At 35.9% G+C, this 12100-nt stretch overlaps 1 protein-coding gene across 10 annotated transcripts in view; it reads left to right on the top strand.

Annotated features, from left to right (window-relative positions):
* Positions 1–12100, top strand: part of BIRC6 (baculoviral IAP repeat containing 6) — a 210646-nt gene that overhangs the window by 121979 nt on the left and 76567 nt on the right. For all 10 annotated transcript variants that reach the window (XR_011491208.1, XR_011491210.1, XM_070476650.1 and 7 more), the window contains 6 exons: positions 545–745; positions 4284–4563; positions 5860–6116; positions 6368–6476; positions 8646–8867; positions 9857–10637. Coding sequence is in view for 8 of the 10 variants with exons in the window: in XM_070476650.1 (XP_070332751.1) it covers positions 545–745; positions 4284–4563; positions 5860–6116; positions 6368–6476; positions 8646–8867; positions 9857–10637 (1850 nt within the window). In the remaining 2 variants the exon portion in view is untranslated. The remainder of the gene's footprint in view (positions 1–544; positions 746–4283; positions 4564–5859; positions 6117–6367; positions 6477–8645; positions 8868–9856; positions 10638–12100) is intronic.

Below are 12100 nucleotides of genomic sequence, written 5' to 3' on the forward strand. Positions count from 1 at the left end.
ACACAGATGTACAGAACAGACTTTTGGATTCTGTGGGAGAAGGCAAGGGTGGTATGTTTCAAGAGAACAGCATCGAAACATGTGTATTATCTATAGTGAAACAGATCACCAGCCCAGGTTGGACGCATGAGACAAGTGCTCGGGCCTGGTGCACTGGGAAGACCCAGAGGGATCGGGTAGAGAGGGAGGTGGGAGGGGGGATCGGGATGGGGAACACAGGTAAATCCATGGCTGATTCATGTCAATGTATGACAAAAACCACTACAATATTGTAAAGTAATTAGCCTCCAACTAATAAAAATAAATGAAAAAAAAAATTAGGCAGCAGTTAACACTGAACTTGTCACCTTGCCAGTTGACTGGATGTCCTGATTATTTGTGAATATTGTGACAAGTTATGCTAAGTATATTAAGTGCATTCATAATATTAAATGTTCATGTTTTTAGCTAGTTTCTCTAGTATAATTATTGTGATTTGAATAGTTCTTGATGCTTTATTAGGTTTCTTTTGCAAGTTTTTATTTTATTTGAAATACTTCTGTAGGTACAATCACATCTAGCAGTCCCACTGCCCAACCAGCTGAGGTGCTTTTGCAGGCCACGCCCCCTCATAGAAGAGCTCGCTCTGCTGCTTGGTCCTACATCTTTCTGCCCGAGGAGGCTTGGTGCGACCTCACCATTCACCTTCCTGCAGCAGTGCTCCTTAAAGAGATACATATCCAACCTCACCTGGCATCTCTTGCAAGTGAGTAATAATTTGTTTAAAGATTCATCATGAAAATAAACTGTAACATATAGAAACATTTACAAAATAAGAAATATACTTAGCAAACAGTGAAAAAACTTAGATAAAATTTCCAGATTGCTTAATTTTGAACAGTTTAATATAATATTTAACATTACCACCACATCATTTACCATCAAATGAATTGGCATGGCTATTCCCCTGAAAAAATAGAATGTCTGATGAAATTTAAGGAAACATATCCTAGGTGTATATTATTTTGTCTTTCATCTTCCCCCAAATTTATGGCACTATAGTATTAAGATAAAATGAGTTAGTTTGCACAACTGTAGATAGCTTTCTTAGTTTTTCTAGTCTTCAGTCCTAGCTCTGTAATGTGAAATTAACATAGATTCCCTTCCCATTGTAAGATAATTACTTCTGCAAAGAATTTTTTATTGTAATATGTAGAGTGTGATATTTTGAATATTATGACCTTTGAATTTTTAATGTTTTGAGTATCATCCATTTGATGCATTTTCATTTAATACATTTTGTTGTAACTTTGCAAGGGAAATAATTAATTGTAAAAAATTTAAAAAAAAATGTTATCCATTAAAAGAAGAAGGGGCTCTTTCAAGCATTCATGAAGAACTATGAAGTACTATTTTACATTTGTGATGGTCCCCAAATTCTTTCAGTATAAATATAAAGATTTATACAGAATTGTTGAAGTTTTGACAATCATTTATCTTCATTGATTGATTCTCATTGCTATCATATGTCACTCAATAATTTAATGAAGATCTATGGGAAATTTTGTAGACCACTGGCATATTTGGAAGAATAAATTTTTATACTTATTTGCAAGAGTAGATTATTATTATACCCTAAAAGAGTTGTAGAGTCTATCCATACCAGATTAAAATAGATATAATGAATAAAATGACAGAAAAAAAGTAGATTAATGCAGTGTTTGGCAGGTCAAAAGTAAATATATTACATGGCAAACTATAAGTCAGTATAACCTCCAACAGTATAAGACTTAGGAGATAATCTAAGATGAGGAGGAAACTGCTTTTTTGGGAAGGAGAAAGGGGCTTTGAATTGTAAGTAGAATGTATACATAGTAATTTGGACAGGAAGGATGTTACAACGGAGGACTGTGCATTATGATAAATCAATAGATTACATGTTTTCTAACACAATTGTGCTTAATACTTCTGGTTTGAGATCAGAGCACAAACTAAAGGTATAGTGTATTCCTGTAGAAATAGCATGGCCTTTAGAATCAAAACATGGGCTTGAACATAAAATGTGCCCTTTATTTATGTGAGGGTTTGGATTATTTAATCTCTTTTTATCAGTTTGTATTGGTAGAGTCAAAGAGATTATATAATGTGGATAATACTTCCTTGAAAGGTTAAGATTAGATTTAAAAATTTTGTGACTTACCTAGTTCTCTGTGCAAACCAGGGGTATAATTGACATATAATAAAAGTTACTTCCTGATTTTATAGTTGACATTAAAATCAAGGTTCACAGGTTGTTTTAGTTGATAGATAAATTTATTAAATGTTCTTCCATGTTTGTGAGAAAGAATTTTCCCACAGCAACTGCCAGTTAATTACTTCGTTGTGTGTGTGTGCTCAGTCATGTCAGACTCTCTGTGACACCATGAACTGTAGCCTGCCGGGCTCCTCTGTTGATGAAATTACCCAGGCAAGAATGTTGGAGCAGGTTGCCATTTCCTACTGTAAGGGACCTTGACACCCAGGGATCGAACCAACGTCTCCTGCATTGATAGGCAGATTCTTTACCACTGCAGCACCCGATTACTTCATTCAGTTCAGTTCAGTTCAGTCCAGTCGCTCAGTCGTGTCCGACTCTTTGCGACCCCGTGGACTGCAGCATGCCAGCCTTGCCTGTCCATCACCAACTCCTGGAGTTACTCAAACTCATGTCCATTGAGTCGGTGATGCCATCCAACGATCTCATCCTCTGTTGTCCCCTTCTCCTCCTGCCTTCAATCTTTCCCAGCATCGAGGTGTCTTCCAGTGAGTCAGTTCTTTGCATTAGGTGGCCAAAGTATTGGAGTTTCAGCTTCAGCATCAGTCCTTCCAGTGAATATTCAGGACTGATCTCCTTTAGGATGGACTGGTTGAATCTCTTGCTAGTCCAAGGACTCTCAAGAGTCTTCTCCAACACCACAGTTCAAAAGCATCAATTCTTTGGCACTTAGCTTTCTTCATGGTCCAACTGTCACATCCATACATGACTACTGGAAAAACCATAGCTTTGACTAGATGGATGGCCCTTGGTTGGCAAGTAATGTCTCTGCTTTTTAGTATGCTATTTAGGTTGGTCATAACTTTTCTTCCAATGAGTATGCATCTTTTAATTTCATGGCTACAGTCACCATCTGCAGTGATTTTGGAGCCCCCAAAAAATAAAGTCTGCTACTCTTTCCATTCTTTCCCTATCTATGTGCCAAGGAGCGATGGGACCAGATTCCATGATCTTAGTTTTCTGAATGTTGAGCTTTAAGCCAACTTTTTCACTCTCCTCTTTCACTTTCATCAAGAGGCTCTTTAATTCTTCACTTTCTGCCATAAGTTGATGTCATCTGCATATCTGAGGTTATTGATATTTCTCCGGGTAATCTTGATTCCAGCTTGTGCTTCATCCAGCCTGGTATTTCTCATGATGTACTCTGCATATAAGTTAAATAAGCAGTGTGACAATATATAGCCTTGACGTATTCCTTTTCCTACTTGGAACCAGTCTGTTTCACGTCCAGTTTTAACTGTTGCTTCTTGAGCTGCATGCAGATTTCTCAGGAGGCAGGTCAGGTGGTCTGGTGTTCCCATCTCTTGAAGAATTTTCCACAGTTTGTTGTGATCCATAAATCAAAGGCTTTGGCATAGTCAGTAAAGCAGAAGTAGATGTTTTTCTGGAACTCTTGCTTTTTCGATTACTTCATTTGGCCTCCTTAAATTTTAGCAGGAAATTATTTTAAATATTCTGAATGTTTAAATTTCGAAAGGCAAAAAAGGATCAAAGGTGAAAACAATTTCTAAACTCAAATGTGTTTAAAATCATAGCAATATGATAGTAGTAAAATAATGAGTTTGTGAAAAGGTACTTTTAAAGTCACATTCTTCCTAAATTATAAACAGCTGTAAACCACAGCATACTAATCAAATGCCCCATTTTGCTGGTGATAATTCTGAGAGTAGAAATAATAGAGTAATTGTCTGTTTTTGTTTTCTTCGAGAAAGTGAAGTATATGTGGATTGCATATCTCCAGTTACTCTGTTTTTTAGGTTAATGTTATAATTTTTTATGTACAATTTTTTCATACTCTAAATTTCATATAATAGCTCCAAAATCAATTATAATGGAAGTTAGTGACAAAGTATGACTTAGCATATACATATTCTTTTTATGACTTCATAATGAATGTAACTGAAAGCTGACATTTTACTGTAGTTGCCATTAAAATATGAACTTGCATTTACTTTTTCTTTAGTAATTGTTCAATTTTCTCTTTCTGTAGCCTGCCCATCCTCAGTGTCTGTAGAAGTAAGTGCAGATGGAGTAAACATGCTACCATTGTCTACTCCTGTTGTCACAAGTGGTCTTACCTACATAAAAATTCAACTTGTGAAAGCTGAAGTAGCTTCCGCTGTCTGCCTTAGACTCCATCGTCCACGAGATGCCAGCACACTAGGCCTTTCACAGATCAAATTACTGGGCCTCACTGCTTTTGGTACCACTTCTTCAGCAACAGTTAATAATCCCTTTCTTCCATCTGAAGATCAGGTATCCAAAACAAGGTATGTAGTTCCTCATTCTTAAGGAAAATCTTTCTGTGCTTTTCATGAAATTTATTCTGTGGCTTCTTTGTTTTTTTTTTTTATTAGAGTTTAGAAAATTCTTTGTTCCATGGGTTTCTAAATAATATCATAATTTTTTAAGTGTAATAAAGAATAATTGCATTCTTTGTGTTTAATTCTCTAATTCGTTGTGTTTAATTCTTGAGATGATCTGTGATGTGCTTTATATGGGTGTGAGTTCTACTTCTTTGGGCTGTAGTCTTACGTAAGCATTTCCAAATGCTTATCCCCAAAAATATATCTGAATCAAACAAGTTAACCACACAGATAAGCACCTGGTCTGTTATCTAGTAATTTTTAAGTTGCCAGTCAGTAAAGGGTTTGATTTGAACCATACAGATTGATACAAACTGACCAAACAAAGAAGGACCTGAATGTGTCCTTTAATTTACATTCTTCTGATAAATTTGGATGGTTGAAAATTTTATAGATTGGTTTTATTGTACATTTTACCTGAGGAAAAAAATTGGGATTTCTTTTTTATTTTCAAGCTGCTAGGTCTTTTCAGTTTTGCAATTCTGTGATCCTGTGCCGTTTATATTTATGCATGTATGTATATACAAAACTATTTCCTGACTAAATAAAAAGCAAGTTCATAATTCCTAAATGCGACTTGTACTTAAGTATTTTTATTTTTTATGTTATAGGAGAAACTTACTGTGTGTTTAACTTTTATTGATGTTATAGTATTCTAAAAATATTCTTTTTTAAACATCGATTGGTGCTACTTACTTATGAAATACAACATGCTGGTTATTTTTTCTGCTTTATAAGGCACAAATTTTTTTTTACCACGTATCTCCTCCTTTTTTTTTTTTTTTAAAGATTCTTTGCATGTAGTCCATTACAGAGCATTGAGTAGAGTTCCCTGTGCCAGCAGGTTCTTAGTAGTTGTCTATTTCATATATAGTAGTGTCTGTATGTGAATCCCAGTCTTCCAGTTTATCCCTGGTAACATAAGTTTGTTTTCTATATCCATGCCTCTGTTCAGTTTTGTAAGTTCGTTCATTTGTGCCCTCCCCCCTCTTTTTAAAAACCGCATATAAGTGATACCATGTCATTTTGTCTTTCTGTGTATGACTTCATTCAGTAAGAGAATCTGTCTATGACAATCCATCCACAACTTGCTGATCTTGGAGAAATTTTGTTTGATCTTGGAAAAGTTTTTACTTCAGAAGTCTGAAGTAATTTAAACTACTTAAATTAACCCGTAAGCTGTTGTGTTTTGTGTTTCAGTATTGGATGGTTGCGGTTGTTACATCATTGCCTTACTCACATAAGTGATCTGGAAGGAATGATGGCAAGTGCAGCTGCACCTACTGCTAATTTGCTGCAGACTTGTGCTGCCTTACTGATGTCTCCGTACTGTGGAATGCATTCTCCCAACATTGAGGTTGTGCTCGTAAAGATAGGACTTCAGTCCACTCGAATTGGCCTAAAGCTTATAGACATTCTCCTGAGAAATTGTGCAGCATCAGGCAGTGATCCTACAGGTGACAATTAATTTTGGTATTTGAATTTTTACGTTTCTGCAGAGAAATAATATTTGAACTCTGATGTTTGTAATTCCGTTTCCAAAATTAAATTCCATATGGCTTCATTATTTTTGGAGTTTGACTTTTTTGTTGTTGTTGAATTTTATAGAAGTTAGGTTTAATGAATAATTTAAGATTAAACTGAGCGAATCTTTTAATCTCATTTGCTTATTTAGCAAATTTTTCCTTTTGATTCTCTTTTTTGCAAGATTTGAATAGCCCTTTACTTTTTGGAAGACTGAATGGACTGTCTTCTGACTCTACGATAGATATTCTTTACCAGCTTGGAACAACTCAGGATCCTGGAACAAAAGACAGGTATGTGGTGATCTCATTTTTCACATGAGAACATATATACACATAATCTCACGCACTGGATGTTACTAATAATGCTTTTTTTAAAAGATCTTTTTGTAAAAGTTAAGCTTAGGTATTACTAAACTTATAGAAATAACAGACTATTATGTCTATATTAGATACCTGGACTATTTTGATAATAGTAATGTTTTCACTGATCATTTATATTATCCATTGACATCTTTTCATTAGATTCTTTCCCTTCTTTCTCCTGCTTTCTACCACAAAGTGAAACACTGTCATACCAAGTAAATAATATTGATTATTTCACCTAAATGTTTACTGATCTTGCAGTATAGGTAATTGTAGGTAAGTTTTACTAACGTAGTTCTTCCTCGATGTCTTCTACCTCCAAATTCATAAGGACTCCAAGTATCTTTGAAACATCTTTTTGTTTGTATAAGTAATATGAATTATCTTTATGCTGGAGACTGTTTACTGAGTTAATATTCTTTTAAGTATGTTGAATATTTTATATTCAATTAAGATTCTTTACTTTTATTAATTTATATTTAAAGTGAAATCATTTGGTATGTTGTTAAACATCTTCATGAATTATTAACAGATTATTAATTTTTTGGTGAGTTCTTACTCATTTTACAGCTGTTCACCGAGTAGGTGGTATATGTCTGGCATTGTGGTAACACTAGAGAGATCAAGTTTATTCAGTCCAACTTGGGCCCTCAGGAGGGAGACAGACAGTGTCCCTAATAAGGGGAGATTTATGTAGGTCAGACTGAAGGGTATGAATTAGAGTGCCTGGCAGTGAAGTCATCTCAGAAAAATTGTTACTTAATCCCTGATAATGTAATAGCTTTCATTAATTTTAGACTCATTGTGGTCATGTACTCTGGGTTAAAAATATTTAAAGAATATATTTAACAAAGTAAAATTAGTTTGTCAGATAACTTCAAAATATTGAATAGACTGACTTCCTTTCCATTAAACTTTTGCTTTATATAAACTGTATGATAACTATACTATATTTTAAAATATATTGGAGTATTTTTTGACAAAGTAAATAGTAATTTATGTCAAATTTGAATCATAATGATTAATAGGGTTAAAAATATGTGCTAAATATTTTTCTAGAATAGATTTCTTGCAGTCTTGTGGTTATTTTATTTTTAATTTTTTTATCATAAGAAGAAATTGCACTTAAAATTACTTTCTTAGCATAATGCAAATATAGCTATTTCAGAATATTTTAGAATTGATGTTAATGACAAGATTTTGGCTGCTGTTTTTCTAGGAAATGTTACTTTTCCCTAATTGCCTCATCTCCCTTCTTTTCCTATGAGTTTTCCTTATTTCTTGTCATATGAAATTTAAAGCATTTGATCCTTCAGTCCTTCAGGGTAGAGAGAGAGATTAAGTGGTATTATATACCTTCCACCTCCCATTTCTTTTAACCTTAAGCAAAGAATCTTGTGCTCTAGACATTTAGAAGTAAACAAAGATAAACAGTGTTTTAAGAACTTGAAAATAAATCTATCCCCCACCCCTTAAAAAACTAAGTTCAAAAGCATTATTGCTTTAAAAAGTCTTTTGCTTTCATTTTGTGGTCCCCAGCTGTAGGCAATGGAGTGTAGTAGGGTGGCACTTGGAAACGTATGTGCGTTGAGGCTGTTCGCTTGTCAGAGTGCAGGAGGGTGGGTGTCTGCTACTAGTATTTAATGCTTGGGGACCAGAGGATGTGAAACATGGCATATTGCATGAGATTCTGCACAATGAAGAGCTGACCCCCCCAATCACTGCTCTATGATATGTGGATTTATTATAAAAAGAGTAAAAATTTAGACTGTAAAATTAGTTTTTTTAAACTATCTATCCTGTAATTCTAGAGATTTATATGTTCTGCCATAAATGAGATAAGAATCAGTATCTATATGCTGATTAGATGAGTTATTGCAGATATTTTCATCACTTAAATAGGTATTATTGGAAAATTAGAATTACTTTGATGTTATTGATTGCATAATTCCTTTTCCCTCCTGTTTTAAATTAAAATTACTGAGAATAATCATATGTTATTCTCATATATACATTGCTTACATGCAGTGGCAGTATTTACCTGTATTAAATGTCATCTGTAGTATAATTGATTATTTGAATTCATCTTTTCTTAAGAATTCAGGCCTTGTTAAAATGGGTCAGTGATTCTGCAAGAGTGGCTGCTATGAAAAGAAGTGGCAGGATGAGTTACATGTGTCCTAACTCTTCATCAATAGAGTATGGTCTTTTGATGCCATCTCCTTCTCATTTGCACTGTGTAGCAGCAATTTTGTGGCACAGTTATGAACTGCTGGTAGAATATGATTTACCAGCACTGCTAGACCGGGAGCTCTTTGAGTAAGTATGATTTACGAAATTCTTTCTCTCCCCAGTATTAGATCACTTTAGGTTTTTACTTGATAAAACAGCATTTTTATATGCTTAGTTGTATAAAAATAATGAAAGTGCTAGATAAGTATAAATGATATCATTTTGAAATGAGATGCTACTCAAATTTAATCTTCATGTTTTAAGAAGCTGTATTAGTGTCATTGCTGCTTTTCCCACCTAAATTTGGATGTTCAGTGTATTCTGCAGTTCACATTGTTTATTCTCTTTTGTAAATTTACTCATCAGATTCTTTTATCTTTAATATACAACTTTGGAGGGAAAGTGTAACTAGAAATTTTAAAAGACTACTTTAGACAGTTCTTACAGTTGTTTGTTTCTCACTCTTTCTATACAGCCATGGTTGTTCTTTTGACTAGTAGTTTCCACTTAAACCACATTTCTTCACCATACACAGTTAAGGCTTTATTGAGCTGACTGCCTAATAACTTTAAGTCTATGGCAAAATATAATATTTATTTCTGAAGAGTTCCATGACTCATAAAAGGTCGGTCTTTTGTTCTCTAGTTTGCCATTTTCATATTTGCTTCTTTTATTTGGCATAATCATGACTTATTAGTGAAGCTCACTAATAGTTTTCATTTTGCAGACATGAATTAAAGCCATTAATCATGTCAAATTCAGTCTAAACATTTCTTTGCTATACCTTTTTCATTATTTTCTGTATGTCATTTCTTTTTTTAGGTCACACAGAGAATGGTAGAAACATTTTGATATAGATCTCTTAGTTTTCTGTGTTCATCTTGCAAGTCTTACTTTAGCCTACTGAAGTACTTAATGATGTTTATCAGAACCAGTCTTGCTGAGACATTATAATGTCATAATACATGTTAGACTGTGTAATTTTCATCAGAGTGATTTCTAGTAGAAATAATGGTCAGTGAGGTCTTTCTAAAAATAAGTGTATTTTTTTTAACATGATATCTTTTATTCCCTAGGTTACTTTTTAATTGGTCCATGTCTCTTCCCTGCAATATGGTTTTGAAGAAAGCTGTGGACAGTCTGCTTTGCTCAATGTGTCACATACACCCAAGTTATTTTTCTTTGCTCATGGGCTGGATGGGCATTACCCCTCCCCCAGTGCAGTGTCACCATGGACTGTCCATGACCGATGATAGCAAAAAGCAAGATCTCAGTTCATCTTTAACAGACGACTCTAAAAATGCACAAGCACCTCTTGCCCTAACTGAATCACATTTGGCAACCCTTGCTTCCTCTTCTCAATCTCCAGAAGCTATCAAACAATTATTGGACTCAGGTTTGCCTTCTCTTCTTGTGAGGAGTCTGGCTGGTTTTTGTTTTAACCACATTTCCTACTCTGAAAGCATTGCTCAATCAGTAGATAGTTCCCAGGACAAACTGAGGCGACCCCACGTCCCACAGCAGTGTAATAAGATGCCTGTCACAGCAGACCTGGTTGCTCCTATTCTTAGGTTTTTGACAGAAGTTGGCAATAGCCATATCATGAAAGACTGGCTGGGTGGGTCTGAAGTCAATCCATTGTGGACAGCACTTCTGTTTTTATTGTGTCACTCTGGCTCCGCCTCTGGAGGACACAGCCTCAATGCCCAGCAGGCCAGTGCGAGGTCAGCTTCCCTCTCCTCAGCTGCCTCAGCGGGGCTGACCACCCAGCAGAGAACGGCGATCGAGAATGCGACTGTTGCCTTCTTCCTGCAGTGCATCTCATGTCACCCCAGCAATCAGAGGCTGATGGCCCAGGTGAGAGTCGAGACACTGACTCAGGTGTCTCACCGTCTCAACGTGCTGTCACATGACACTCTTGAAATTAGTTCAGAAAGTGGCATGTAGGAGGGCCAGGTGATGATGAAGTTTCTGGTTGGTGCATTTAAGGGTTTGAATTTAAACCATAATTAAAACTAAGTACTGATATCTCTTCCCTCCTCTCTTCACTTGTTAACATAAGTCAGTTATTCTTTTTGATGGATGATGGACAAATTCTTCCAAGATTCTAGCTAAAGAAATCCTCTTTTTAAAAAATCTACCCCCAATATGATGCTTCAGCTCTTGGAACAAGATTGACCTCTTAAACGTGGCCATTGAAGGGCTCATCTGCATCAAGACATTACATATTGTAGTAACTGGATTGTTAAAAGCTGTTGGGTTGCTTCTAAGGCCGCTGCTGCTGCAAAGTCGCTTCAGTCATCTCCGACTGTGTGCGACCCCATAGACGGCAGCCCACCAGACTCCGCCGTCCCCGGGATTCTCCAGGCAAGAACACTGGAGTGGGCTGCCATTGCCTCCTCCAATGCATGAAAGTGAGAAGTGAAAGTGAAGTCGCTCAGTTGTGTCTGACTTAGTGACCCCATGGACTGCAGCCCACCAGGCTCCTCCGTCCATGGGATTTTCTAGGCAAGAGGACTGGAGTGGGCTGCCATTGCCTTTTCCATGCTTCTAATGAAGCAGACATTAGAGTAGGTTTCAGACAAGAGACTCTTGACAAATCACATTCAAAGTATGAAAGATTATTGTATTCAGTCTGGGGGCCAAAAATCTTGAAAGCTGGAATTATCTCTAAAATAATTCTAGTTCCTTTTTGCCAGATTTTGCTTGTTTCCAGCTGTTGTGATCTTCAACAGGTTCTAAACTAGAAAATGGAAATAGTAATACCTGCCTCTCAAAAGGTTTTTTTTTTTTGAGAGGATTATAATGTATATGAGCATGTTATGCTATGTATACTAGCATAGAGCTTGTCTGAGACATGGTTCAGTTCAGTTCAGTTGCTCAGTCGTGTCCAACCCTTTCAAATATGGTGAAGTGAAGTGAAGTCGCTTAGTTGTCTCTGACTCTCTGCGACCCCATGGACTGTAGCCTACCAGGATCCTCAGTCCATGGGATTTTCCAGGCAAGAATACTGGAGTGGGTTGCCATTTCCTTCTCCAGGGGATCTTCCCAACCCAGGGATCGAACCCGGGTCTCCTGCGTTGTAGGCAGACGCTTTACCGTCTGAGCTACCAGTACTTATTCAGTTAAACTATTAATATATAAAAGGATGAGCTATTACAGTTTTAAAAAATTACTGAATGACTTAACTTTTAGAAGAGGAAGATACTTTATTGCCTCAACTATGTTATTGGGAAACTAATGTGCCTAATTTGAAAAAAATGCTTAACTTACCAATTTTAACGAAGTCCTTAAATATGAGTATCTGAAAATTTGGTTTC

Source organism: Odocoileus virginianus, chromosome 2 (assembly GCF_023699985.2).
Source record: "Odocoileus virginianus isolate 20LAN1187 ecotype Illinois chromosome 2, Ovbor_1.2, whole genome shotgun sequence".
Lineage (NCBI taxonomy): Eukaryota > Metazoa > Chordata > Mammalia > Artiodactyla > Cervidae > Odocoileus > Odocoileus virginianus.